The following is a 27,794-nucleotide window of genomic DNA, read 5'->3' on the forward strand; positions in this document are numbered from 1 at the left end:
CTTCAGAAATTTCTACGTTGTTGTTTATTCGGATTATGTTCCTCTGTAGACATGCTTCAACTATTCTCACTAGTGGGTCTCTCTCGCCGATTGTCAATTTAATTTTCTCAATTAGCTTTCGCCTGTCGATTGAGTCGAATGCCTTCTTGAAATCAACAAAGACTGCGTGATATTTCCCTCCTTTGTGTCTTAAGGCTTCTTCTACCTGAATTATTAGGTATTTCACTGCCTGGACTGTGCTCCTGCCTTTCATAAAACCGAATTGATTTTCTGGAATGTACCCACTGAAGGCTTCCAGTAATCTTTCATTTAGTATCTTCGTGAAAACTTTAAAGGATGCATTTTCTAGTGCTACTCCTCTAAATGAGTCTAGTGATGTTCTGCTCCCTTTTCCTTTCAACAGTATCTTTAGAGTCGCTGTGTTCCATCCCTCTGGTATTTTCCCAGTCTGTATACATTTGTTCATTAGGTCTTTTCACAGTTCTTCTATCTCGCCAAGTGAGTCTTTTAAGTGTTCCATGTAAATTTTGTCTGGTCCTGCGGATTTCTTGTTTCTTCCTCCTTGTATTGCTTTCCTAATTTCATACGTTGTTATTGGCTCCAGAGCATGTGTGGGTTCTGCTGTTTCTATGTCATATGCTTGCTTCAGCCCTTCCTTATTCAGTATGTTCAAGAAATGATGTTCCCAGTTCTCCATATGAATTTCTCCTGTTGCGATTGACGTCTTCTTTTTCAGCGCTATGTATGGGTCTGATTTTGCTTCCTTGGCTTGTTTCCTTCCTTGTTCTGTATATTCTTCTTTTTTTCTTTTTTATTAGTTCTTTATATTTTTTCCTTTTCTCTGCATATGCTGTTAGGTCTTCTGGGCATCTGTATAATTTTGCTGCATTCAGGGCCTTTAGAGTTGCTTTTCTTTCCTTGTAACACTCTTGGTCAAACCAAGCTTGTGCGTGTCTTCTTTCCTTTACTATTATAGCTTTCGTTATTACTTTGGTGGCTGTTGCTAGGGCTTCTTCTAGTCTTTCTTCTTCTATTAGGTTTCTTGCTTTCCCAATGTTTTCCTCGCTTTCTTCTACTGTTTCCCGCTGTATTTTTCTGGTATATATACTTGGTCTTTTTGCTTCCTTCCTCTTTTGTTGGATTTCCATGCGTAGGCGTGTCATTATACGTATGTGTTTCCTTATTGGTGCTGCCAATGAGTTCCATAGGCCTTCTTGTTTACACAATTGTAGTTGTACTCCTCTAGGAAATAGTAGATCGATGGCGCTATGACCGTTCTGTGCAAAGTAGGTTGGTGTTTCTTTTTTGTTCGCTATTCTGAAGCCTTCTTCTACCAGAGTCTCAAGAAGGATGTGAGTTTTGGTATTTTCTTTGTCTATCCTGCAGTTAAAATCTCCGGAAAGTATAACGTTCCTTTCTGCTTTCGTTTGTTCTATGGCTATAGATATTTTATCCATTATGTTTTCTATAGGTGTATTTGGCTGAATGTAAATTCCTATTATCGTAATTTCTGATGTGATTATTGTGACCATGTTTTCCTCCTTGATGATTTGCTTGATATCTCCCAGTTTCCCTTTTATGAAGATGTGACTCCCCCTGCTGGTCTTCCTTCCATCGGGGTCACTAGCATGTGTATACAATAGTAACCTTGCAAGTCCATTGGTTCCGTGAGGAATGTCTCTGTCAGTATCATAACATCCGTGTCGTCTATTGTCTTCTGTGATATGTGGGGGTATTGCATTTCTTATTCCCTCTATATTCCATAATAATACACTTATTTCCGTGCTCGACCGAGGTTCCTTCTTCTTTGGCATTTGGGCGAGATGTTTACTGAAGTTCCACCCCTCGTTCTTCCTCTGATCTCTTATCATATCTCCGAAAGCGAAATCTTCTGACTTTTATTCCGTGGCCAGAAATCCGCGCTCTGTGCATCTTCTAGATAGATATATGGGAAACCGACCTTAAAAGCTTTTCTGTCTCCCAGTGTATGAAGTTCTTCACATTCAATGTGTCCTTTAATGCCATTTCTTTCCAAGACCTACGTGCAGCCATGCCATTTTTTCTGCCGCTTCTAGTTCACCATCATCATTTTGTCTTTGGTTGGTTAAGGACGATATGTTATTCCATTTGTTTCTCGTTTCCCTTATTGTCTCTCTCTGGCAATTTTGATTCTTTTCTTCGCGTGTACTGGTGTTTGTTTCATCGAATGCATTTTGTGCTGTCCTGACCATGTGGTTTATTTATGTTGTAATGTTGTAGTTTTGCTTTTTAGTCTTTGGTTAATTTTTTGCTCAATTATTTGATCTAGCTTGTTTTCCAGGAATTCCATTATGTTTTTCTAATTTCTCATTTACTGTCTCGACATTTATTGTCGTCTGCTTGACTATAGCGTTATTACGCTTCTTGCCTTGTGTTATTGGAAATGTAGGATTTGCTGCGGATTGTATTCTTCCTTGGTGCTTTTCCTCGTCATCGGCAGATGGTGTGCTATTCTGATTCTCAGTTGCACTTTCATTTATGCGGCCGAGAGATGTAGTCATGTTATTTGTTTCCCCGAATGTTTTCTGGGAACGATCTATACCCTCTATATCTTTACCATCCGGATTGCTGCTCTCTCCGGTAATTGGCGCCTTTGCCTGGTTGTCTTCCCCTCGTGTTTCTGTTGTTGCGTCTATAGATGGTGCCACCTGTCTCGCGCTGCTGCTTTTGTCCCCTTCTTCTTCTTCTTCCAAGTCAATGTGATGTTTTCTAACCTCGACTGTTGTGTTTGCTTCGAAAATGTCCACGCTATTTCCTGGCTTCAATTTTTCCTCTGTTACTTTTATATATTCTGTTATAGTACTCACTGCGTTCGGAATGTTGTCTTTGGTGTCCTTCTTCATATATCCCCCCGTTTCAGCTATATTTCTTAGATTTTGTAGAGCGTTTTTTGCTTGCACCTCCATTACTTCCGCCATGACTGCTGCACGTTGTCGCATTTGTAGCATGAGATGGGAGAATCTCTTCTGTGTGGTGTTAAATGTCTAGCCGCCGCATTTGACGCATGAAGTTAATGCTTCACCCCTGTGCGATGCTAGAACGTCTTGTTGCACTTGTGGCATGTGGTGAGAGTTCCTCCTCTGTGGGTTCTAGAATGTCTAACTGCATCTGTTACATGAGATGGGAGATCCTCGTGTATGTTGTGCTAGAAAGTCTTGCCGCACTTGTAACAAGAGATGGGAATTTGTCTTTTCTGCAGCCTGCGTTGGCAGCGTTGCGATCTAGTGGTTTTGCTCTTCAACACACCGGCATGTAGCTCCAATGTGCTACTTCCATTTTTGAGGTTAGAATTCCGCCAGTTTTACGATTATTGATCTTCTCGATTTTCGCATACTAACGGGATTTTCGGTTGTTTTTCTTCCGTCACTTTTCTTCTCTGTTGTTAACAGGCACTTCCTAAGTATGTAAGCTAGTCTTTTATCACTTGTAATACGTATATTTACCGTGTTTTCGGGACTCTCCGACGCACGAGACTTACTCGCATACGGTGCATCAAGGCGGATAAAGGCAAAAAAATAGTAGTCCTAGTCATTAAAAACAACTACATAAAAAAAAACAGAGTGTTCTTCTCTGATAAGTCTTTCACTGTAGTGAATAAAGACCCGGTCCATAGAATCCAACGAAGTATAAAAACAATCCTTAAAAATTCAAGGAATTATTTAATGAACAAGAACAACAAAAAATGGTTAATATGAACCCTATAATACCTAAGGCAAAGGCACTACCCAAGAACACACCCATCGACCAATTATAAACAGTAGGAACAGTCCAAAATATAAAAAGGCAAAATTTACACATCAATTTCTTAAAAAACATAAGTTTTTCAATACTTCTTCAATTAAAAATTCAATAGAATTCTGAGAAAACTAAAGAAATTCTACTTACAACCCCACCACAGGATGAGCTTGTTTGGTATTACTAATATGTATTCAAACATCCCTATTAACGAAACTGTGGAAATTATTAAATCAACCCCTCCAAACATAGCAACTTAAGTAAGCTCGAGATAGATGAATTTATTAAATTACTTAAATTTGTGTTAAATAACAACTATTTCACATTTAATAACAAAATTTATCACCAATTCAGTTTGGCTATGGGTGACCACAGCTCGGGGATATTGGCTGATATTTACATGGACAACATGGAACATAGAAAAATTAAACGTAATATAGAAGGGCTCTGCCTCTGGCTAAGATTTGTAGATGGACATTCGTAATAATAGATAACAATAAAAATCTTAGATTTTTAAAATAATATTGACCGTTATATAAAATTCACTAAAGATGATGATAAAGACAGTTCATTAAACTTTCTGGACGTTAACGTAACACCCACAAATTCTAAATTCTTCCAAATATTCAGAAAGCCAACACATACTTCAGTAACAATAAGAAATGATTCACTTCACCCAAAATCCCACAAACAGGCAACCTTTTTTTAGCATGGCCTACAAAGCTTTCAAAATACCCGTTTCACCCGCAAATTTAACGAAGGAACTACATTTCATGAAAGAACTAGCACTAGTTAGTGGATACAAAATAGAGATAGTAAATCGAATCATCAGAAAAGTAAAACTCAAATTAGCCACAAACCTACCCTGGAAAAGACTTTAAAAAATCAAAATACGCAACTTTTACTTACACCAGTTTAACGATCCATCAAATAGCAAACCCACTGAAAAAACAGAACATACATATAGCTTTCAAGAAACACAATACCAATAAAAACATATTCTTTAATCACAACATAGTAAACTCCAATAATAACAAATATCAAGGTTCTGGGATATACAGACTATCATGCACACAGTGTAATTGTTCATATGTTGGCCAAACTGGCCGCAACTTTCTTACCAGATACATGGAACACTTCAATACTTTAAAGCATAATAAATATTCTGCAATGAGTAACTACATGAAAGAAACCGGCCATCAATATACCACAATAGACAGAGACCTCAAAATAATCATATGGATTGATAAAGGGAAGTTAATGACTGAGTTTGAGAATATTTATACTCATTTGGACCAATATTTTATTAGGGAAAAAATCTGAATGATACAATGAAAATAAAGAGTCCATTAATAGAGCAATTGCCAATATTACTACAAACTTTCAAATCAGATAATAGTAAATTCTTTAAGACATTTAATCTGAAAACTCCCACCACAAAAATAGACACAATTACTACCTTGACAACACATAATGAATCCTCTCCACGCGATACCCCAAGGTCCAACGCCCCGCCTACTGTTTCTTCCCCTAAGTCCCCTACTTGCCGTTCACAACAGCTTCTTCGTATGTATAACACAAGAAGTAGAAACACGAAAGCGAGCAGTCACCAGCATATAACAAGTACTGCGAAGCATTATAGTAGCAGTCAAAGGGTTAAGTGATGCACACCAATACGATCACTGTGAAAGCACAATAACACACAACATTATCACGTAATTTCCTTTGTTACAGACACACCATCACTTAAAGACTGTGAAAAAGGAAAATATATCAAAATTTCAAGATTTTCAGATTGATGTCTTTTTTGACCAAGCTTCCAATGTAAAGTTTGCTCGTAAAATGGAGACCAGTTTGAGGAAACTACCAACAAGTTGCATTTTACTGTTCACAATTAATAAATTACAGAAGTATGCCTCAAACCAATACATAATGCAGAATATTTCCAACCTCTTTGACATGCATATTAAGACTTGAAGCTTTAGATACTATTGAGTTTTAACAGGATTTACGACTCTAATTTTAATGTGATCCTGGCTCAGTCCGGTGGTATTTGAAGGTGCTCAAATACGTCAGCCTCGTGTCGGTAGATTTACTGGCACGTAAAAGAACTCCTGCGGGACTAAATTCCGGCCCTTCGGCGTCTCCGAAAACCGTAAAAGAGTAGTTAGTGGGACGTAAAACAAATAACATTATTATTATTATTATTATTATTATTATTATTATTATTATTATTATTATTATTATTATTATTATTATTATTATTATTATTATCTAATGTTAATGTATACAATATAAGTCAACTAACAATTGTTTTTAAAAAACAACGAACTTGGGAATTTTAGCCAAATCTCATTACTGTGAGGAAATTACTGTGTTTTGGATGTCATTGTTATTAGAATCAATGTCTATCCCAATTTTAGCACTGACATTTAAATTGTTAAACTGTCCATTGTGTTTACAAATGCCTATATTCACATATTTTACCACTTAGTTTTTAGAATCATAATTAAGTACAAATTAGTTATAAGCAAATTAACTATGACAGGTCTTTACCTGGAGATAAGTTACACAGGCTGAGGATCCTCGAAAACCGTGCTAAAGATGTCCCTTTTAATGTAGTGTTGTAGTAAAATAGATTTATAACAACACAAAATCAATTGTATTGAATAGGTGGAATAGAAAAATAAAAAGATATCATACTTGTCGGCAATTTCAACCTTCCATTAATAGCTGGTTCAGATTATGATATATTTTACTATGGAATGGCATACATGTCCCTAGCTAATTCTCTGTATCAGTTGAAATCTCTCAAGGATGTTTTGAATGCTAATGTAGAATTCTTCATCTTGTTTTAAGTAATATAAGTGCTGTAACTGTAAGCAAATAGCAATATCCATTAGCCTCAGGAGATGCACACCACCCTGTACTAACACTTCATCTAGAACAAAAATGCGAAAGCAATCAAATAAAGCAAAATTGTATTATAGTGTGTGATATTGAGAAAGCAAATTTTCTTGGTATAGTTTAAAACATGTTTTGAGAAATAGATCGGTCCGAGTTGGGGAAAATTGAAGACGTACATGAAGTAGTGGAACATTTTTACGTAAAAGTAAATTCTGCCTTTAAAGCATGGTTCCCTAAAGAGCTTTTTTTTTTTTTGGAGAACCAAATACCCGGTTTGGTTTACTTTGGATATAATGCATAATATTAAGTTGAAAGAATTGCATTGAAGACATCACATTTTTCTGATCACAGTAAATATTTAAATAAACAACTCAGGAAATATGTTAAAACCTTAATTAACAAAGCGTACAATTGTTATATCTCGAAAATTCAAAACAATATCATGAGAGATACTAAATCATTCTCAAATTATACTGGGTAGAAAAAATAAGTGAACTCAAAAAGATCCAGACTTGCAGAGTATGAATTACATTACTTAATAGTCAAAGTACAGTAAAACCTCATTAAGACGTTTCTGCAGGGGACAAGGAAAAAGAACGTGTTAAGCGAGAAAACATACTATTGAATACATGAATAGAAGCTATGTAACGGGGATATGGAAACACTACAGGCTGTCTCACCGTGTTTGAGAGAGAGCACGTGTATTCTGAAGTACTACCTGTTCCAAAACATTTCTTGTTTGTTCATTAGACTGTTTCGCCTGAGCAAACCTTTTTTTGTTTCCTATGTGGAGAACAATAAGCAATTTACCCTTGCCAGAGGGCGATTTAAGCACAATCGATAATCCCCTAAGAAATCCATCTTTCCAAATTGTTATAGAAGTGTGCCCTGGATTTACACACGTTCCATTAAGGAAACAAGTAGGTCTACTCTCTTCATCAAATTTCTTAATCTGACGTAAATACTTTCTTTCCGACAACACTATTTCGTTCTTTTCAATAAGCGCCCACTGGTGATTTTGAGACATGTAAGTGAAGATCATAATTTTCAAAAGGCTGTGAAGAGTTGCATGACAAAATGTAGGCAATATATCGTCACTATTAACTGAAGCTAATATTTTGTTAAGAGTTGGTATTTCATTTCTTTAAACGAAGTCGTGAAAACATTTTACAGATAACGTCTTTTTTTAAACTGTCTTATTTTTCATTTAGATTTGTCACTTTACGTGTATTCTTAGGGGTAACCAGTCTCCTATCAACCTTAAGTTCTTCCCTAGCACAGTAAGTGCTCGCCTTGGAGATACCTGTTACATCGGCCACTGCATGTGTTACTTCATCCAGAGTACTTCCAGGATTTTCTTCACAAAATTTGGAAAAACACATTTAACACACTTGTCTCGTTAGTGGTTTTCCTTTTAAATGTTTAATCACAGACTGATCTGGTTCACAAATGATTTAGGCCTACAATTACGGGACTTTCACACACATACAAGTATACTGCACGGACGTTTCCACTTCCAACGAATTAAAATTACAATTGATAAATGTTGTGTAATATTTTTATTCACAAAAAACTTAGAACACGCAAACAAGCAAACTGGACATGTGCTTCGGATCAGCAAACACTGAGCTACTGGGGTCATGTTTGCGAAATGGATCGTCGTTTTCTGCAAACTCTTCCGTCAAGTGACTTGCTTCCCTATGACTAGGAGATGTACATACATGTGGGAAGAATAGGGAATACTCAAATTATATTTACCGGGCGAGTTGGCCGTGTGGTTAGGGGCGCGCAGCTGTGAGCTTGCATCCAGGAGATAGTGGATTCGAACCCCACTGTCGGCAGCCCTGAAGATGGTTTTCCGTGGTTTCCCATTTTCACACCAGGCAAATGCTCGCGCTGTACCTTAATTAAGGCCATGACTGCTTCCTTTCCACTGCTAGCCCTTTCATATCCCATCATCGCCATAACACCTATCTGTGTCAGTGTGACGTAAAGCAACTAGCAAAAAAAAAGAAAGAAGCAAATGATATTGTTAATAATGAGCAAAAGCATCATATGTTAGGCTTGTTACATTTCTTGCGAACGATGTAAGTTGAGCAACGTTAATTTTTTTGGACATGTCCATATAGGGAGTGCGTTACTAAAACCGAACCTCGCTCAGATTGCATATTCTGACTCTCAAACATGATGAGACAGAATGTAGATATGATTTTTTCCGCCATAATGGGATTTTACATCGTATATCCACGGGTACAGTGAAAACTGTATGAGAAGAGAGTATTAAAAAAGTGTGAAAAACTCGAGAGAACAAATATGAAAACTTATTCTGCTGGGGCTTATAAAATAATAGTGCACTGAAAAGTGTTTAAAAAAAACTAACAACAAATATGAAAACATTTGAACAGGTCCCATAAACATATCAAAGTATTATTGTAGATCACACTCTTATAGTGCTATTAAAACAGTTCCCAGCATGGTAAGTAAGTGGTGGCAGTTACTGTGGTAACCAGTACACGTCTACCGTTTAAGCCAATCTCCCCTCTGTCTTAAAGCTCCGAGAGGCGGTCGGTCCAACATACCGTAGCACATATGGCTGGTCTATATAACAGTGATAGTGTATGTTTGAAAACAGCTAAATATTTATTTTGCTATTGTGTTCGTGATAATAAGTGTATCGTTATCAAGACTGGCATTGTGTAGTATAGTGTCATTTTTAACACCTTGTCATTTACTGAACTGCAATATGTTGCAACCCGTTCAGAGCACCGCTAAGCGACGAGGCCGACCAAGAATTCATTCACCTCGAAAAAGAGGCAAGCATAATGGGGAGGCATGGTCAAGCTCGCAATATGGTGTGTGCATTACGGGAATATTTTGAGGGTGAAGGGGAAAATGTGGAGGCCCACTGATAGACATTAACTAAGTTGTAGAAAGAACAGCAGCAGCGTTAAAGATATCTCAAACTACAGTAATTAGAATAGGAGGGGGAGAAAGAAAAGGACCCTTGGGAAGAAGGTTAAGGGGAAAGAGAGGGAGTGAATGTATCTGGATCATCACATGACTTGTTTCCAGCATCCTCGAAATATTGATAATGTTTATTATTTTTTGTTTCTTAAAATAATAATTATAAATTCTTGTTCTTGTTTTGTGCTTCCTTCTCATTAAGGTGGACAAAGCATGTGAGATTTTAGAAATTAAGTATCACGATCTGTGGTTATAATATATAGGGTTTTCTTGCTTTGGATTTCAATAAAAAGAGGTCCCATGACTAATGATCACAAGTTTAAAGGCACTCAGAGCGACAGGGTGAAAGACAGACTTGTACTTCTCAAAACTGTAATTTCAATTATACCTGGCATCTTAAATTGTGCTGACACCTATGACAGGTGATACAGATGTTGATTCCCATAGGGAACCAATATATATTTGTATCGAATGAGTAAATCTAAATACCAGTGTAGTTGGTCCGTTATTGGATATTGTAAATTTTCCAGCTAACTCATTCCTGGTTGCTAGCGTTTCCTCTTTATATGAGGATTGGGGCAAAAGTCATGGCAACTATTTTGTTGTTGTAGATATTTGAACGGATCACAAACGTATATGTGTCGTGTGGAAGTGTATGCAGAACAACAGATGGCTCTGTGATAATTGGTAGTAGCACAGCGAGCGAGGGCTGTGAAATCAGTCAGTTGGTGTCGTGCGAGATGAAAGTAACCCGTGTTGAGCAGCGAGCTTACATCAAAATAGCCGTTCTCTGAGGGAGAAATGCGATGGAATGTCACAGTGAATTAGTGAAAGCCCTTGGAAATAATGCCCTACCATACTGAAGAGTAGCACGGTGGGTAGGAAAGTTTCAGCAAGGACGTATGTCAACCAGTGATGAGCAACGTTAGGGATGACCTGTCAGTGTGCGGACCGACGTGGCACGTGGCACGTGCCGTCATCAAGCAGCTCCTGGATGATGACAGATGATGGATGCTACTGGAGTTAGAGAGGGCAAGTGGCATCGAGAAACGCACCGTCCACAGGATATTGCGTAATGAGCTGCAACTGCGCAAAATCACATCGCGGTGGGTACCACATGCACTGACGGAAGTTCAAAGGTGGGTGCGCTATGCAATATGCTCTGACCACCTTATACGCTGGCAACAAGACAGCGATCAGTTCTTGTCACGAATAATCACCATTGATGAATTTTGGGCTAGGGCATACGAACCAGAACTGAAACGTTAGTCCGCGGGGTTTAAACCTAAGAATTTCATTTTTGTCCGTATTGAACTGAGAATGGAAGATAGGAAAACTTAAAAGGGTCCACCTTTTCAATACAAAATACAAATGCAAATACATGTTATAAATAAACTATAACATTTTTGTATTGAAAAGGTGGACCCTTTTAAGTTTTCCTATCTTCCAGTCCGCGGGGTGGCGACAAGCTGGATCACCAAGGAGGAAGAAAGTTCGTCAGAATCCTTCCCCAGTCAAATTGATAGTGATCGTCGCGTATGATGTTAGGGGTGTCATTGTTTGCCACTTTGTTCCACATGGCAGAATAGCGACCGCACAGTACTACAGGGACTTCCTGATGCGACAGGTACGACATGGCATTCGGGAGAAATGTCTGGATTCTTGGACAGTGCAATAATCCTGCACGACAATGCAAAACCACATAAAGCAGAGTGTGTAGGGCAGCTTCTGCGACGTTGGGGATGGAAAGAATTGGAGCACCCATCGTACTTTTCTGACATTTCGCCTTGTGACTTTGATCTCATTTGAAAGATTAAGGAACCACTACATGGTAGGCAGTTTGCATCACGAGAGGACATTGCTAACGCTGTGCGCGAACAGGTGACCCGATTCACACATGGTGCGGCAAATACTAAGGCAGATGGTATTCAGCGCCTCCCACGTCGTTGGCAGTGTGTGGTGTCAGTAGCAGGGGACTACTTTGAGGGTCTTTAGGCCCAGGTTTCAATCAATCAATCAATCAATCAATCAATCAATCAATCAATCAAGCAATCAATCAATCAATCAGTCGATATTGATCTGCATTTAGGGCAGTCACCCAGGTGGCAGATTCCCTCTCTGTTGCTTTCCTAGCCTTTTCCTAAATGATTTCAAAGAAATTGGAAATTTATAGAACGTCTCCCTTGGTAAGTTATTCCAATCCCTAACTCCCCTTCCTATAAATGAATATTTGCCCCAGTTTGACCTCTTTAATTCCAACTTTATCTTCATATTGTGATCTTTCCTAGTTTTATAAACGCCACTCAAACTTATTCGTCTACTAATGTCATTCCACCCCATCTCTCCGCTGACAGCTCGAAACATACCACTTACAAGTGACTATTCTCATTTTGGTTCCGTATTGAAGTTGACGTATGTCTCAAGTGTTATTACAATATTATAAGTCCACCTGTTCAATACAATACAATATGATCCACTATTTCATATGGTCAATTGTTTTTTATACATAATACATAAAAGTCAAAGGTACATGTTTCACCCTCCTTAGGGGCATCATCAGCCTATATCAATCTTAAAAAATAATAATAATACATATACTTATAAATTATAGGTTAAAATGTTGAAAATGGTTTCGTAAAACATTATACAATAACATCTAAAACAACGATAATGCACCAAAGTATGTTAAAAGAGAGTGAAATTAACAGTTTGAAGATTAAAACGTGATTAAACATGAGATTTTGAGAGTCTAAAACTAAAATGGATCCATATTTTTATAATATCATTAAGACTGTGAAAGCCTTGAGTATAAAAACAATCATCAAAGGGGGATGTTTCTTCAATTCCCAAGTTGAATCCAAGGTGGTAAAATCACTTTCAGTTATTTAAAACGGAAGTGTGAATGTAACAAACAAGTTTAAAATGTATATGATTGGGATATCAAAATCAAGAAGAAAATGGAACTTCTGTAGAGGCGATGCTTGTGATAAAACGTATGTCAAAGCTAGCAGAGTTCGGAAATTATGGTAGTCAAATGGATCTAAAAGATAGTCAAGTTGATATATAATTCCGTTGTAACATGTGTTGGAAGAAATGTTCAGGATTTTTCGTACGGAGCGTACTAAGTACGTCAGGTTGTTACAGCATGCTGTAACAGCATGCTGTAACAACCTGTAACAACCTGTAACAACCTGTAACAACCACCTTGGATTCAACTTGGGAATTGAAGAAACATCCCCCTTTGATGATTGTTTTTATACTCAAGGCTTTCACAGTCTTAATGATATTATAAAAATATGGATCCATTTTAGTTTTAGACTCTCAAAATCTCATGTTTAATCACGTTTTAATCTTCAAACTGTTAATTTCACTCTCTTTTAACATACTTTGGTGCATTATCGTTGTTTTAGATGTTATTGTATAATGTTTTACGAAACCATTTTCAACATTTTAACCTATAATTTATAAGTATATGTATTATTATTATTTTTTAAGATTGATATAGGCTGATGATGCCCCTAAGGAGGGTGAAACATGTACCTTTGACTTTTATGTATTATGTATAAAAAACAATTGACCATATGAAATAGTGGATCATATTGTATTGTATTGAACAGGTGGACTTATAATATTGTAATAACACTTGAGACATACATACCACTTAGTCGAGCAGATTTTCTTCTTTCTCTCAATTCTTCCCAACCCAAACTTTGCAACATTTTTGTAATGCTACTCTTTTGTCGGAAATCACCCAGAACAAATCGAGCTGCTTTTCTTTGGATTTTTTCCAGTTCTTGAATCAGGTAATCCTGATGAGGGTCCCATACACTGGAACCATACTCTAGTTGGGGTCTTACCAGAGACTAATATGCCCTCTCCTTTACATCCTTACTACAACCCCTAAACACCCTCATAACCATGTGCAGAGATCTGTACCCTTTATTTACAATCCCATTTATGTGATTGCCCCAATGAAGATCTTTCCTTATATTAACGCCTAGATACTTACAGTGATCCCCAAAAGGAACTTTCACCCCATCAACGCAATAATTAAAACTGAGAGGACTTTTCCTATTTGTGAAACTCACAACCTGACTTTTAACCCCGTTTATCAACATACCATTGCCTGCTGTCCATCTCACAACATTTTTGAGGTCACGTTGCAGTTGCTCACAATCTTGTAACTTATTTATCACTCTATAGAGAATAACATCATCCGCAAAAAGCCATTCCTCCGATTCCACTCCTTTACTCATATAATTTATATATATCAGAAAACATAAAGGTCCGATAATACTGCCTTGAGGAATTCCCCTCTTAATTATTACAGGGTCCAATAAAGCTTCACCTACTCTAATTCTCTGAGATCTATTTTCTAGAAATATAGCAACCCATTCAGTCACTCTTTTGTCTAGTCCAATTGCAGTCACTTTTGCCAGTAGTCTCCCATGATCCACCCTATCAAATGATTTAGACAAGTCAATCGCGATACAGTCTATTTGACCTCCAGAATCCAAGATATCTGCTATATCTTGCTGGAATCCTACAAGTTGAGCTTCAGTGGAATAACCTTTCCTAAAACCGAATTGCCTTCTATCGAACCAGTTATTAATTTCACAAACATGTCTAATATAATCAGAAAGAATGCCTTCCCAAAGCTTACATACAGTGCATGTCAAACTTACTGGCCTGTAATTTTCAGCTTTATGTCCATCACCCTTTCCTTTATACACAGGGGCTACAATAGCAACTCTCCATTCATCTGGTATAGCTCCTCCGACCAAACAATAATCAAATAAGTACTTCAGATATGGTACTATATCCCAACTCATTGTCTTTAGTATATCTCCAGAAATCTGATCAATTCCAGCTGTTTTTCTAGTTTTCAACTTTTGTATCTTATTGTAAATGTTATTGTTATCATATGTAAATTTTAATGATTCTTTAGTATTAGTCTCCTCTTCTATCTGAACACTATCCTTGTAACCAACAATCTTTACATACTGCTGACTGAATATTTCTGCCTTTTGAAGATCCTCATAAACACACTCCCCTTGTTCATTAATTATTCCTGGAATGTCCTTCTTGGAACCTATGCATACCCTTTCATTTTTCACTAAAATTTGTATGACTTCCAATTATGCTTGCCATCATGTTATCCTTAGCTGCCTTCTTTGCTAGATTCAATTTTCTAGTAAGTTCCTTCAATTTCTCCTTACTTCCACAGCCATTTCTAACTCTATTTCTTTCCATGTCATGTCAGCTTTATGTGTACTGTGTTGTCATTCTTTTGCACCGGGAAGGCCATATTGCCCTGTATACTACCCTAATAAATTAGTGTGTTACGATATTTCAGTGCTATTCATTGTCCACAGTCCGGCTCCATGGCTAAATGGTTAGCGTCCTGGCCTTTGGCCACAGGGGTCCCGGATTCGATTCCCAGCAGGGTCGGGAATTTTAACCTTACTTGGTTAATTTCACGGGCATGGGGGCTGGATGTATGTGTCGTCTTTATCATTATTTCATCCTTATCACGATGCGCAGGTTGCCTACGGGTGTCAAATCAAAGGACCTGCATCTGGCGAGCTGAACTTGTCCTCGGACACTCCCGGCACTAAAAGCCATACGCCATTTCATTGTCCACACATGTAGTTAACACCTCGTCCTTTCATCTGTATATGTCATTTTTTCCAGCCTGACTGGTATCTTCAAGAAAAAAATTAGTTGCCATGACTTTTGCTCCAACCTTCGTATATTCAAAAATCTCTTAGATATTTCTCACATTCACCTAGATTTGAACCCAGAATGTTGAGTGCAGGGCAGTCAAAGTGCAATTCTGTTACTGAAATCTACCTAAGAATTAACTCAATCTTCTAGGGGTAGACTGATAAAAGCCTGAGAGGGAGGAGAATGAGGAATATGTCTTACGATATTTGAGCTGATAAAATTACTGCTGAGCCACCTTGGAATAATAGCATTAATATTTATTATTATTCTAACTCTCTCATGATCCCTGTACATTGATATTAATTTCTGCAGCGCGTAGTGCAGAACGAGAGCAGTTGATTGTGATGTAGTAACCCCAGCCAGATCATGTAGTAATACAGCACTTCCACTCCTTTGCTCGGTGCCACGTGCTGCAAACTGTGAGAACACACACGTTGTTTTAATTGGACTACAGACAGTGACTTGGAGGTTATACATGGCCATGTGCGACTGCAACAGAATGACTTTGGCCGCCATTTTGCATCTAATGAAACTTCGACCGATTCGAGTGATTGAGTCGAAACTGGAAGGTTGCGAGTATCAACATTCATGCCAATTCTGCGCACTTGAAGATGTGAACACTAGTCGACTTGCTGACAGACTTTAATTTTGTCTTCATTAGTAAGGAATTTTACGACTTTTCCCATATCCATAAATAGGCTATCACAAGACAAATATGCACCACGTTGGTCAACTTCACAAGATTATGTTCCAGACGCAGGCAGATGGAGACAAATATTCGCTACCCAGTACAACTAAACACGAAATACATTTCTAACTTCTGAATGGAATGCGAAATACAAGCACAAACAGGCTCATTGTGTTATTCTGCAGTTTCACTACTAACCAGCAAGCAAAACTGAGCATTTCTGAGGCTAATGGCTTGCTCCCCGAAGATGCAATTTATCCTGTGAAATTCAATAATTCAAGACCTTTTTCCATTATCACGCAACTGCGGCAAGGGCTTTTACCTGAGTTTAAAATCATGTTCCTTCCAAAAGGGATGACATATAACATTTTCAGGGCTAGGAAAAATGTGATCGTACTAAGCGATAATAGCGAAAATTTGTGACATGATAAGTGAGGTATTTTTAAATGATTTAATACGATGAGAATGGAGAATTCGAGTTTACGACGCGCTAAGTGGGGAAAACGTGTTAATGAGGAATGCACTAATGAGGTTTCACTGTATTTCCAGTGGTTTTGCAATGTTTTTAAAATCTCAATACTCTTCCTTACCACCTTTTTTACATTATTCTGGATACACCACAATTACTGGTAAATGATTCCCTAGGAGTAGAATTTATAACCACAAGTGAATATAAAGCAGCTACTATGAAATTAAAGTCCTAAAAATCATGTGGTCCTGATGGGATACCTCCCTACATCCTGTACTTTAAAAAATAAAACAGGTTTGTCCCGATAGGTATAATTCACTATAAAGATCCCCTGAAATAATGTAACTTCACTTCATTATTAATGGCCAATGGCCATAGCCATGTTGAAACTATGGATCCCGTGAGATCTCCGAAGTTAAGCAATATTGGGCGTGGTCAAGATTTGGATGGGTTGCCATGTGCTGTTGGTGGGGGTAAGGGAATGGAGGAGTGGAAAGGAACAGTTTCCCAGTGTTAATGTATAAGTTTGTTTGTTTTTATGCCTGTTTTATGATACACAGTTTTGTATTGTTTTGTATCATACATATACAGGGTGCGCACAAATGATTTGAGCGGTTTTGTCAATTATTTCTAGCCAGATTATTAGAGATATGGCGATGGTGTTTGATGTTGTAAGGCAAGTATCCCTCAAAGTTTAGTTTTGTTTTGTTTGAATAGCCCTCCATATATTGTGTTTTCCCCAACGCCCGCAAGAGCGTAACAGTTGCAACATCCAACAGACATGATGCGTCCTCTACTCCAACAGTTGCAAAGATGGTGACTAATAGTGAAAAAGCGTATTCTGTTCTGGAATTTCATTCCAGCCAATCTGTGACAACCGTGCGATGAAATTTTAGAACCAAGTATCGGAAAGATCTTCCCAGTTCCAACTCCATTCGCCGATGGTATGAACAGTTCTAAACAACGGTATGTCTGTGCAAGGGAAAATCAACAGGCCAGCGTAGTGTGCTTGAAGAAACGGTTGAGCGTGTGCGACACAGTTTTGAATGTAGCCCGCGAAAGTCAACTCGTCGAGTGAGCAGGGAAATGAACATGCCCCGTTCGACCGCTTGGAAAGTCGTAAGGAAAATATTGCAGATGCTCCCTTACCATTTGCATCTGCTCCAAGCATTGTCGCCGGATGACAACGTGAACCGTTTTGAGTTTTGTACAAGTTTTCAGAAGTGATGGAAGATGATGAATTTTGTGCCAACCTTGTCTTCAGTAATGAGGCAGCATTTTTTTTTTTTTTTTTTGAGTGGTAAAGTTAACAGGCACATGTACGAATTTGGGGGGCTGAAAATCCCTGTACCGGTGTGCAGCACGTTGGTGACTCTCCCAAGCTCAATGTTTTCTGTGCCATTTCAAAATTTAAAGTTTACGGTTCCTTCTTTTTCACTGAAAAATTCATTACACGGCACATCTACCTGGATATGCTGGAGAATTGGCTCATGCCACAGTTGGAGACTGATAGCATGAACTTAATCTACCAACAGGATGATGCTCCATCTCATTTCCATGTTGGTGTTCATGACTTTCTGAACAGCAGACTTCCAGAAAGATAGATCGGTCGTATCAGGAATGAAGATCACGCCCTCATGTCATGGCCTCCACACTCTTCTGACCTCACCCCTAGCGACTTCTTTGTATGGGGTTATGTGAAATACGCAGTTTTTATGCCACCATTACTGGCTGATCTAATAGAACTGCGGGCCTGCATCATCAACGCCTTTGGTCAAATTGACAGCAACATGCTACGTCGGTTGTGGGATGATCATGACTATAGAGTTGATGTGTGTAGAGTCACTCATGGAGCACATATCGAGCACTTGTATGCTCATAAATACTTTGTGAGTTTTTCTGTCTGTCTGTATAATTTTGTAATGTTACTGTGATAGGTTTGTCATCAAGAAAGAACAGCAGAATTGCATTTTTGGTCATCAAGAAAGGAAAGCAGGATTTCATTTTAGTTTGTAATATTTTGTATTATGAGAAATGAAGAAATAAGAACTCTGGACTCTGCTGGAATATTTTTTTAATTGTAATTTTTTTTTTTTTAGGGAAACATCAAGATATATGGAACTGTAATTGAACCTTGCAAGATGCTAGAATTGATTTGAGGTGATTTTTTTGTATGTAAATTTTATGTAATTATTCATTTAAATTAATGTCAGCAAGCATGAAGAAAAGACACTTGGGACATTTTAACTTGAAGAATTTCTTGAAGAATTATTTGAAAATTGTTTTTGTAATTCTATATATCAAAATTGTAATCTGATGAAAATGTAAAGGTGCTTTAGTTGTGAAACATCCCACACCGCACGCATGGTTATTGGTGTTGAAATAGGTGTCGCAATAGGAAATCTCGAGAAGTTGCTAACCAGTGGCGGTTCGTGCATGAAGGGCTTTTGGGCGCCGCCCTGCCGCCTTTACTAAAACACGTAACATAATTGCACTCCGTAGCTGATTATATAAAGAGATGGACAAATGTAGCAAAGTCTAACTTATGGTAGAGTTTTATTCAGTTAGTCAATGTTATCTTTATTGTTTTGGCTGTAAACGTTTCGCTTTTTTATTTTCAAAGACATGGCAAATGCTGTCTGACTGTGGCATCCGTTCAGCAAGCACGATGTTTTCTCTTTGGTCCAACACGATGTTTTCTCTTTAGACATTAGGCGGTTGGGTGCTGGCAGGAGAGTCCCCAGTAAGTTTCTAGCGTTTAACAAGAGCGAGGGGTGCAGGAGGAGCCTTGGAAGACGATTTGGGCTTGTCAGGGGAAGGAAGAGTGCAGGGGGCGTGTATGCTTAGAGCATTTAATACTTGGTCTGTCCGGCAGAGCCCGTAGCAATGCCACCAACCACTTTACAATGAACCTAGGCCTTTTCCCACACGTCTTACATTAACTGTTGTTAGAGGTTAATTCCAAAACTGTTTACAAAACAATGGATTCCATTAGACTAACTATTTAAACAATTCCGTTCTAAAAATAAGCTAAAATAAAGATTTAAAATCTAATCATAAGGTGACGGCACTATTTGTACGTTGGTCACATTGCTTTGAGATTTGAGGAAGCCGAAAGGAACTCGGGCGTGCATTGTTCTCGTGAATGTCATTGTCATTTGTGATCAGTGAAACAGGAGTAGCCGTGATTGCAGTAGCTGTTAGCCGGCTAATGTTTGTACAATTCCGATGACAACATCAGAAAATGAAAGGTGCTTCTGTATGCTGAAAAGGATTAAGTCGTTCACTAGGAATACCATGGAGGAAGACCGACTTAACGCGCTTGCTATGTGCTCCATCGAGAAACAGCTGTTGGCAGTTCCTAACTTCAAACGAACGTGTCATCAACCACTTCGCAGAGCAGGAGAGGAGAATGGATTTTGTATACAAGCAAGTCAGCTAAGGTATCGTTACCTACTTTCTTGTATTATTTTCATGTGTATCTTCATCCCGTCATTATTATCATCATCATCATCATCATCATCATCATCATCATCAAAGTACGAACTTTATACTTATAATAACAATTGACTGACATTTCGTAATCTACTAGAATTGTTTTTCGGATTCAGTTGTTGAGTTTTCTTATTAGTGGTGTTCGCTCTGCTGTCTTCACACTTCACTTCACTTCCCTACATGTGTTGTAATATACTAGCCTGTTTTTTTGAACCTCAACCTGAAAAGTATATCGAGTCATGAATTTAGTGGTTTTGTGAACATAAGTATATGTTTATTGTCGATGTTTTAAGGGTATGTAGATTGTAATGCTTTCGGATTTGCGATGCTTTAAGTTTCTACTTTATTCCGCTTTGCGATATTATCTGATTTTCGCTACGTGATCGTTCTGCCTCGGAAAAAGATACCTACAGTATTTAGCCAGTATCATATTATTATTATTATTATTATTATTATATCATATCATTATTATTATCATATCATTATTATTATTATTATTATTATATCATTATATCATTATCATTATTATATCATTATTATTATTATATCATGAACCGCCACTGTTGCTAACCATATATAGTCATAGAATTTCATTCGCTAAAATAATGAGATTTCCTATTGGCAAAAAGATAGGGAATCTAGTGGAATTTGTTTCCCATTGGTGGATTGTGATTTGTCAATTTCCGGCCTTAGGCCGCTTCGCGTGCAGGAGGCAATTAGGCGGCGTCTGTTCCATCTGACCGTCCTCAAGTGCGGTTGCGCTCGAAGAGTTCCCCTTGGGATCTCCAGTTTTCTGCGGTAGGTGCTATTTTAATGTTATTTTCCATGTTTTCTAATTTTGCTTGATTTAATTTAATTTCTTTTGTATTTCGGTATTTTCTTGCTTAATGTAATTTTCAAAGTTCTAAATTTATCATGTCTGAGTTTACCCTAGGTTCCCGTCGTTTGTAATTTCAAGTCTCACCTGTTTTTAAAAAATCAATAATCCATTCATTTGTGTTTTTGGATTCATAATTGTATCCATTTGTCAAACGTGTTAAGCATCAGCTGTGGTGTCATATAACTTTGTTTCTTGTAATTTTTCATTTGTTATTTTTAATATAGTTGTGCTAGAGGGTGATTCTTGTAAACCTTTTCTCTCCCATAACGCCATACCTTCCCATAGACCTCATAGGGTTCCTGCACCTTCCACAATCCTTTCTTAGTTGTCATTATTAGGCCTATAAGTTCCCAGCATACGATTTGATTTTGAGTATGTAGAAGTTTTCCGTCTCGTTTCCAAGTTTTGATATGAAATCACTGCCTCTATGTCATTTTATGATTTCACTTTTCATATTTAGTGTCAGTTTTATTATTATTATTATTATTATTATTATTATTATTATCATTATTATTTTTCTATTTATTATTATTGTTAGTATCTGTAGGCGTAATTTTCTCAATTTTGGTTACAGTTACAACAATAAACAAACAGGAATTTTTTGAAACTGCTCCAATCATTTGTGTGCAGTCTGTACTATGCATTATTTATATACTATACTATTTATTTAAAATTAAATATTTATCAGAAAAACACCCATGATATCCTCTGCCTGTCGTAAGAGGCGAATAAATGGGAATTCGGATCATAGGTTGGTATCCACTTTTCCCCTAACTGAATCTGGCATATAGCCACTTACTTGTGGCAAGCTCCTCGCTTTCACCTTTCATATACTACCTGGCTTGGTCAACCCTTGTTCTTTTTTAGCCGCAGCACAATTACCATTGCGTGGCCTAAGGGAGTCTTTCAATTTCATGCCCTTGTGGCCCTTGTCTTTCTTTAACTGATAGTTTCATTTTTTGAAGTGTCAGGCCCTTTCCATGATTTCCCTCTGATTAGTGTTAATAGCGGATGGTTGGCCAGTTGTACTTCCTCTTAAAACATTATTCACCACCACCACTACTGAAATGTAACGGATCGTTTTGCCTGATTGTGAAGACAAGGCAGGCGTGTGGGATGCTTGCTTCTCGGATAAGCTAGCATAGTTATACACTGTACAGCCTATAATAGTTTGGAAAAAGCAAGCTTGTAACAGCGAAAGAATGACTAAAATTGGTTGAAAGTCATTGAAAGGACCTTTTTACCTTATGATTTGTTTAAAACCACATAAATATTAGTGTGAATAATGCCATTGTTATGTTATGCTGTGTCCTAGTACGTACCATGAGCTCTCTAGATTAGTGAACCTGTGCTCTCAATTCCAGTGTTGTAAACCAGTGATCTGTGCAGTTCACAATGTTTGCTTGGGAGCTGGAGTGGATTTAATAACAGCAGCTGATATCAGACTCTGTACAAAAGATGCATGGTTTCAAGTAAAGGAAGTTGATGTTGGTGAGTTGAACGCATTATTCTTTTGTATTAACCCCACTGTGAATGTTGTCATCTGTGGCTGATCAACTTGCCATTTCCTCCTCTACACTTATATGTTATTCATAAGCCTGGCATGCCCTTTACTAAACCTAATGCCTCAGATCCTCAAACAGCACCATCAAATGTTATGTGGTTACAGGGAAATGTGAGAAAGTGCTACCAGCCCCATGAGTAACATCCAGATGCACTCAACACCACCCATACCGTCCCAGTCATAAATGTGACTGAGACTTTGCTGTGGCCTGTGCCAAGTAAAAATTGAGGCGTTATAATTAATGAATAAATTTGAAATCTGACGGTGTACATCTTCGTATATCTGCATAATGAATTTGGACTTTTCGTATGTGTTGTTGGAACATTTGCATGGCACATTTTACACTCCTATGTTGGTAACATAGTGTATTCAACTGCCTGAAATGTGTACGTTAATGCCATCTATGCGCGCGCAGTGGAACTTGTGGTGAGTTTGAACGCCGATAGACAGATAGCGCGTAACTTGCTAAACTATGGTGTATGCTGGGCACTTGGAAATGCTAGTCTGCTATTTGAACTCGCTGGAGAATGACGCTGAGAACTGGGTCTCTCAGGCCAGCTGGCGTATTCAACATACCTAGTTCAGGCATTGGGTGAAAAACATTCTGTATCCCTTTCAGGGATTGGGAATTATAAATAATGTGTATAACATTAGTGTATAAGATGAATATGGTGAGGTATTTGTTTTAAAGTGTAGTGTTGTCTTGTGGGTGATAGTGATTGTTCAGTTGGTTAATTCATTATGGATTATTTGGTAATGTAATTTTCTTCATTTCTGTATGTACCACCTCTCTTTATTTGTGCATATGTTTTTTCTAAATTTTGTATGCGCCTCGTAGTTTGGCGTTCATATTTTTGTGAGGCGTAATTTATGTCCGTTCATTTTCGTCATGTGGACTTGTATTTTGGAGCCGTCGTATGTGCATTGTGATGTCCGCTGTACTCTTGGCGTGTTTTGATCATTTCCCATTTTATTTTCTTCATCTTATTTAGTTTTATTCTGCTAAATTGGTGTGTGTTTCTAGTGACGTTCCCTTCATGCTGGTGTTTTCATTTGATTTATTGCTGCCCGTACTTGTAAATTCTGCCGGTGTGTGATGTTATATTTTATTGTGACATCTTCATTATTTTAATACGGGTTAGTTCTCCTCGGTAACTGTACATTTTGAATTGTGCACCAACAATCTCTGTTGACACTCATTTTCCAAAATAATAATAATTATTTAAATTATTTAAAGTTATATTTTGGGCTATTTGGTGACAGTAAATTTCTGTATTATTCATTTTACGTGTAGTGCTTCTGTAGAATGTAAGGACATTGTTAATGGAGGGCTTTAATAACGTTTGCGTCATCATTCTTGCATTGTTGATTCGGCTTATCTCCTCGAACCGTGTCCGTCTGCCATTGTTGTTTATCTGCCCTTATATTTTCCTGATCGTTACGTAACTGTTGTATTGTTATTATTGTTATCTTATCGTGTGTGGAGTCTGCCTCTGGATGCTGTTGTGTACGGATCTCTCAATTGTTGTTGCTCTCTTACGAGTGTGTATTTGAGTGTATGATTACTAACATCTTGGAATTACCTGACCGGTTCTCTCTTGAAGTGTTCGGCACATGAACGATCACTTCTCGTTTTTTGTTTGTTTGTGGTTTTATATTGGTGATGCTTAATTTTACTATGCTATTCTGTTCTATTTCTGGGGTATGCTATGTGACTGATATTTTTCGGTCAGACATGCCTTGGTGATTGATTCGTGCGATGCGTTTTGCATTTATCTTCTTCTGCTACGCGTTCGGTGTAGTGAACCCTCCATTAAGAATGGGCCTTAGACAATTTATTTATTTTAAGTGTAGATAGCATGTTATATGATATATTTTAGGTTTATTCAAGGAGCTCCTTTTTTGTTAGGTCGCTAGGGTTAGTATTTGGTTTTAAAAATTTATATTTTTAAAAAAAATTTCTACTATTTACATAAATTATTTATTTATTTATTCAAATTAAGAGATGGTATATTTATTTGTTAAAAACCTCACCTCAGAACTTAAAACTTATTTGTTCTAATTTCTCTTCCTTTTTTAAAGAAAAAAATTGTAGATATGACTTAGGCCTATGTATTTATTTTCATGAAACTCCAAATATTTCTTTTAACTAGATAAAATTGATTTATTTCACCTATTAATTTGCGGCTAACTGTAATTGTTTGTATTAATTTTGAAAAGGGTGTAGAAATTTTTCTTGTAGATGCTTGTTCTGGTTCGCTTGTTGATCCCACCCCTTTTAGTTCCTTGGGAAATGGGTCCCATGTGTTCAATATTCACTCTTCCACATTCATTTTTAATTTATTCTTCTTTTTTTTTTTTTTGGTAGAATTTTGTATTTGTTGTTTACTTGTTGTGATACGCTTACCCATGGTGTCACTAGCCGGACACCATTTTGATATCACTTGTAGGAGGGGGCGTGTCAAAATAAAATTGTACGTATATTCGCTGTGGATTTTAAGGAATACTTGGGTTGAAAGAGGGCCTTACCTAAGCCAGTCACTCTTCATCTATTCATTTCTCAGCCTGGTTTGTTGTATAGAAATCTTTAACTTTTAATAGTAATCTAATGGATTGATAACATATAATACTGAATTGTTCTGTAAATCAATCTATCATAAGCATTAATACATTCAGAACTTAAAAAATGATCCAAGATGAAATATCTATTAAGGATAAAAATGACTTAGCCTTTCTTGGAGGAAAATCTTGTCTTCTTTGAGTTGTTCTGTCATGTAAGCAATAGAGAAATAGAATGTCCATAGTAATTTCTCTTTGCTCCGGGAAATAATGCAGCGTTTCTTAGCAGTCCGTAGTCCTTCAGCATGAGTGATCTTTCACCTCATTGTCCTCAGATTCTTCTTCGTTTTCCACATCCTTTGCTTTCACCACTGAAACAGTTTCATCAGTAGCATCTTCACAGACTGGAATCCTCTTGAGGAAGTCAACTAGCTCAGAATTTGCTGTCTCTTATTTGTTCTCTTGAAACTCATTTCCTGAATGGTTGAGTAACTTCCGAACAAATGACTCTCAGCAGTCCACCCCACCACATTCAACAAGTCAGTTTTCTTCATCTTGTCAATAATTTTATTATCTCCCTCCATGGCTAAAAAATAGAGATGGAAGAAGTTTACATTTATACTTTTTCTTCAGTATTGCTAAAATGCCCTGATCCATTGGCTGTAAGAGTAAGACACATAACTAGTTCCGTCGTCGCATAGCTGTTCAATGTCAGCGTGAGATGAGGTGTAGTTGAGGATGACATTACTTATATTGACTCATTGTGTTTCTTTTTTTTCCTGTGTTCCTAGTCCTTTACCTTCCGGGTTCATCTTTTCCTTTTTGTCTCTTCACTTTTCCTGTGTTTATCAAGCTTTCTTCTTATACCAAGACTGAAAGTCTTTAAAGATGAGTGTTCAAGCCTACCCTCCTGGTGAAAATGGAAAATGGGACTGAGAATTATGAGTTACACTACAGTACATCTTCCACATACCTATTTGATGGGTTACTTCTGTCCACCACCCCAAATCTGATTACTTGCAACATCTGCTGTACGTATATTAATATGAGTTTATTTAATGTATGAACATGTAATTAATAGTATATAATTTATTATTACCTGTAAATATGATGTATAAATCCAGTGTAATGTTGTGCAACACACAGTAATAGTCCAGGACAACGCATCTTGCCACCAGAGTCCTACAGAACATTCGATCCATTTGTAAATAGGTTATTGGAGAGTCGAGAAATTACGAGAAATGATATAGTGTCTTCCTCTTCAAGAAGCCTGGCCAGATATTGTATATAAAGAGGCAGTCTTTGGAGTTGAAGTTATAGTTGTTTAGCGAGTGTTGTGAGTGTAAATCGTTAATCGAGTGTGTGAATTCATGTTTTGATTTTGTTGTGTTGGTAGTATGTTGACATGCTATTGTGGCAGTCTTCTTCTCCTTCTTCGTAGCAATGTTTTGTTTCAAGACGGCAGTGTGTGTGTGTATAATAAAACAGTGTACACAATTGACAGTGTGCGTCTTTGTGGTTACAACAACGTAACCTGGTTGCACTTAAATTCTTGAACTCAGACAGTCATGTTCCTTAAAATACTTTTTATTAAACATAAAACATCTATCCTTTGAAATCAGAAATTAGACCTGTTAAAATACACAAATTTATGACATGTGAAATTCTTGAATGAATAATTTCACTATGGGAGCGAGTCCGTAGCCCTGCCCTCAGAACCTGGCTCATGTTCTGTGCACCAAATAAACACTGTCAGGTTTAAAAGTGATATCAAAGGAATTTAAACCTTCGGAACCAAAGGTTAAACAGTAGCAACTTAGGAAACATAAGTAGACATCAAAGAGATTCCAAAGACATGACCATGCCATTACTTCCATTTAATGGATAATGGAGGCAGCGCATATTCTAACCCCGTAAAATTTCAGCAACTGAAAAGGTTAAGTTACGACATGATAACGAAAGTAAAATTGACCTTATCTTCAGGCTGGACTCCCCTTTGGAGCAAGAGCTTGAACGAATGACGTCCACTCTGACTGAAAACAAAAATGAGAATGTTCGATGCTAACTTCCATCTTAGGATATAAACCCCTAGTTTGCACATGGCACCCTTCCGAAACAAGAGGACTAATCACGTGCAGAAATTTTCTAAGGCAGTGTTTGTATCTTTTATAGTGAGTGGAACATTCTCGCATCCTCTGCTGTTAACCAGAACATCAGCAACAGTGGTTCTTTCTGGCATCATTCTCCACTCTCCGATATTCTCCAGAACACCAGAAACCAGCGTTCCTTCTGGTGTCAGCGAGACATGAGAATGAAATAACCAGGCCTGCCATAGGGTGTTTAAACAGTCTTCACCACCCTTTTACTGCACAGAAACAAGATTCCATTTTCTTTTTAACAATAAACAAACTTTTGCTCCTTTACACACTCAACTCCAAAGATAATTCTATATGCATATTACACTAGTGTCCAAAAGTTAGGCATAATCACTAAATGATGCCATACCGCCTGATAGCAATGTCAGACGGATTGCTGAACAAATGGAAGCTGACTCACACCAAATGTCACACAACTTATCTAAAAATACAGTGTCAGAAAGGTTCTGATTGCTAAGGTACACCTTTGACAACGACTAACAAAACTTGGCAATGTCTTCCACAACAAAATATGCTGTTAATAGGGTGTATGGTTACCCCTAACGGCCACACATGCTGCGCAGTTACATGGCATGCTCTCTATCAGTTGGTCCAAGAGCTCTTGTGGCAGT

The 27,794-nt window shown here is 37.6% G+C and overlaps 1 protein-coding gene across 3 annotated transcripts in view; it reads left to right on the top strand.

Annotated features, from left to right (window-relative positions):
* The window catches only part of LOC136877654 (delta(3,5)-Delta(2,4)-dienoyl-CoA isomerase, mitochondrial), a 276,941-nt gene that overhangs the window by 151,631 nt on the left and 97,516 nt on the right, over positions 1-27,794 (top strand). For all 3 annotated transcript variants that reach the window (XM_067151865.2, XM_067151866.2, XM_067151867.2), the window contains exon 5: positions 22,269-22,395. In XM_067151865.2, the coding sequence (XP_067007966.2) occupies positions 22,269-22,395 (127 nt within the window). The remainder of the gene's footprint in view (positions 1-22,268; positions 22,396-27,794) is intronic.

The sequence above is a fragment of the Anabrus simplex genome, chromosome 7 (assembly GCF_040414725.1).
Source record: "Anabrus simplex isolate iqAnaSimp1 chromosome 7, ASM4041472v1, whole genome shotgun sequence".
Taxonomy (NCBI): domain Eukaryota; kingdom Metazoa; phylum Arthropoda; class Insecta; order Orthoptera; family Tettigoniidae; genus Anabrus; species Anabrus simplex.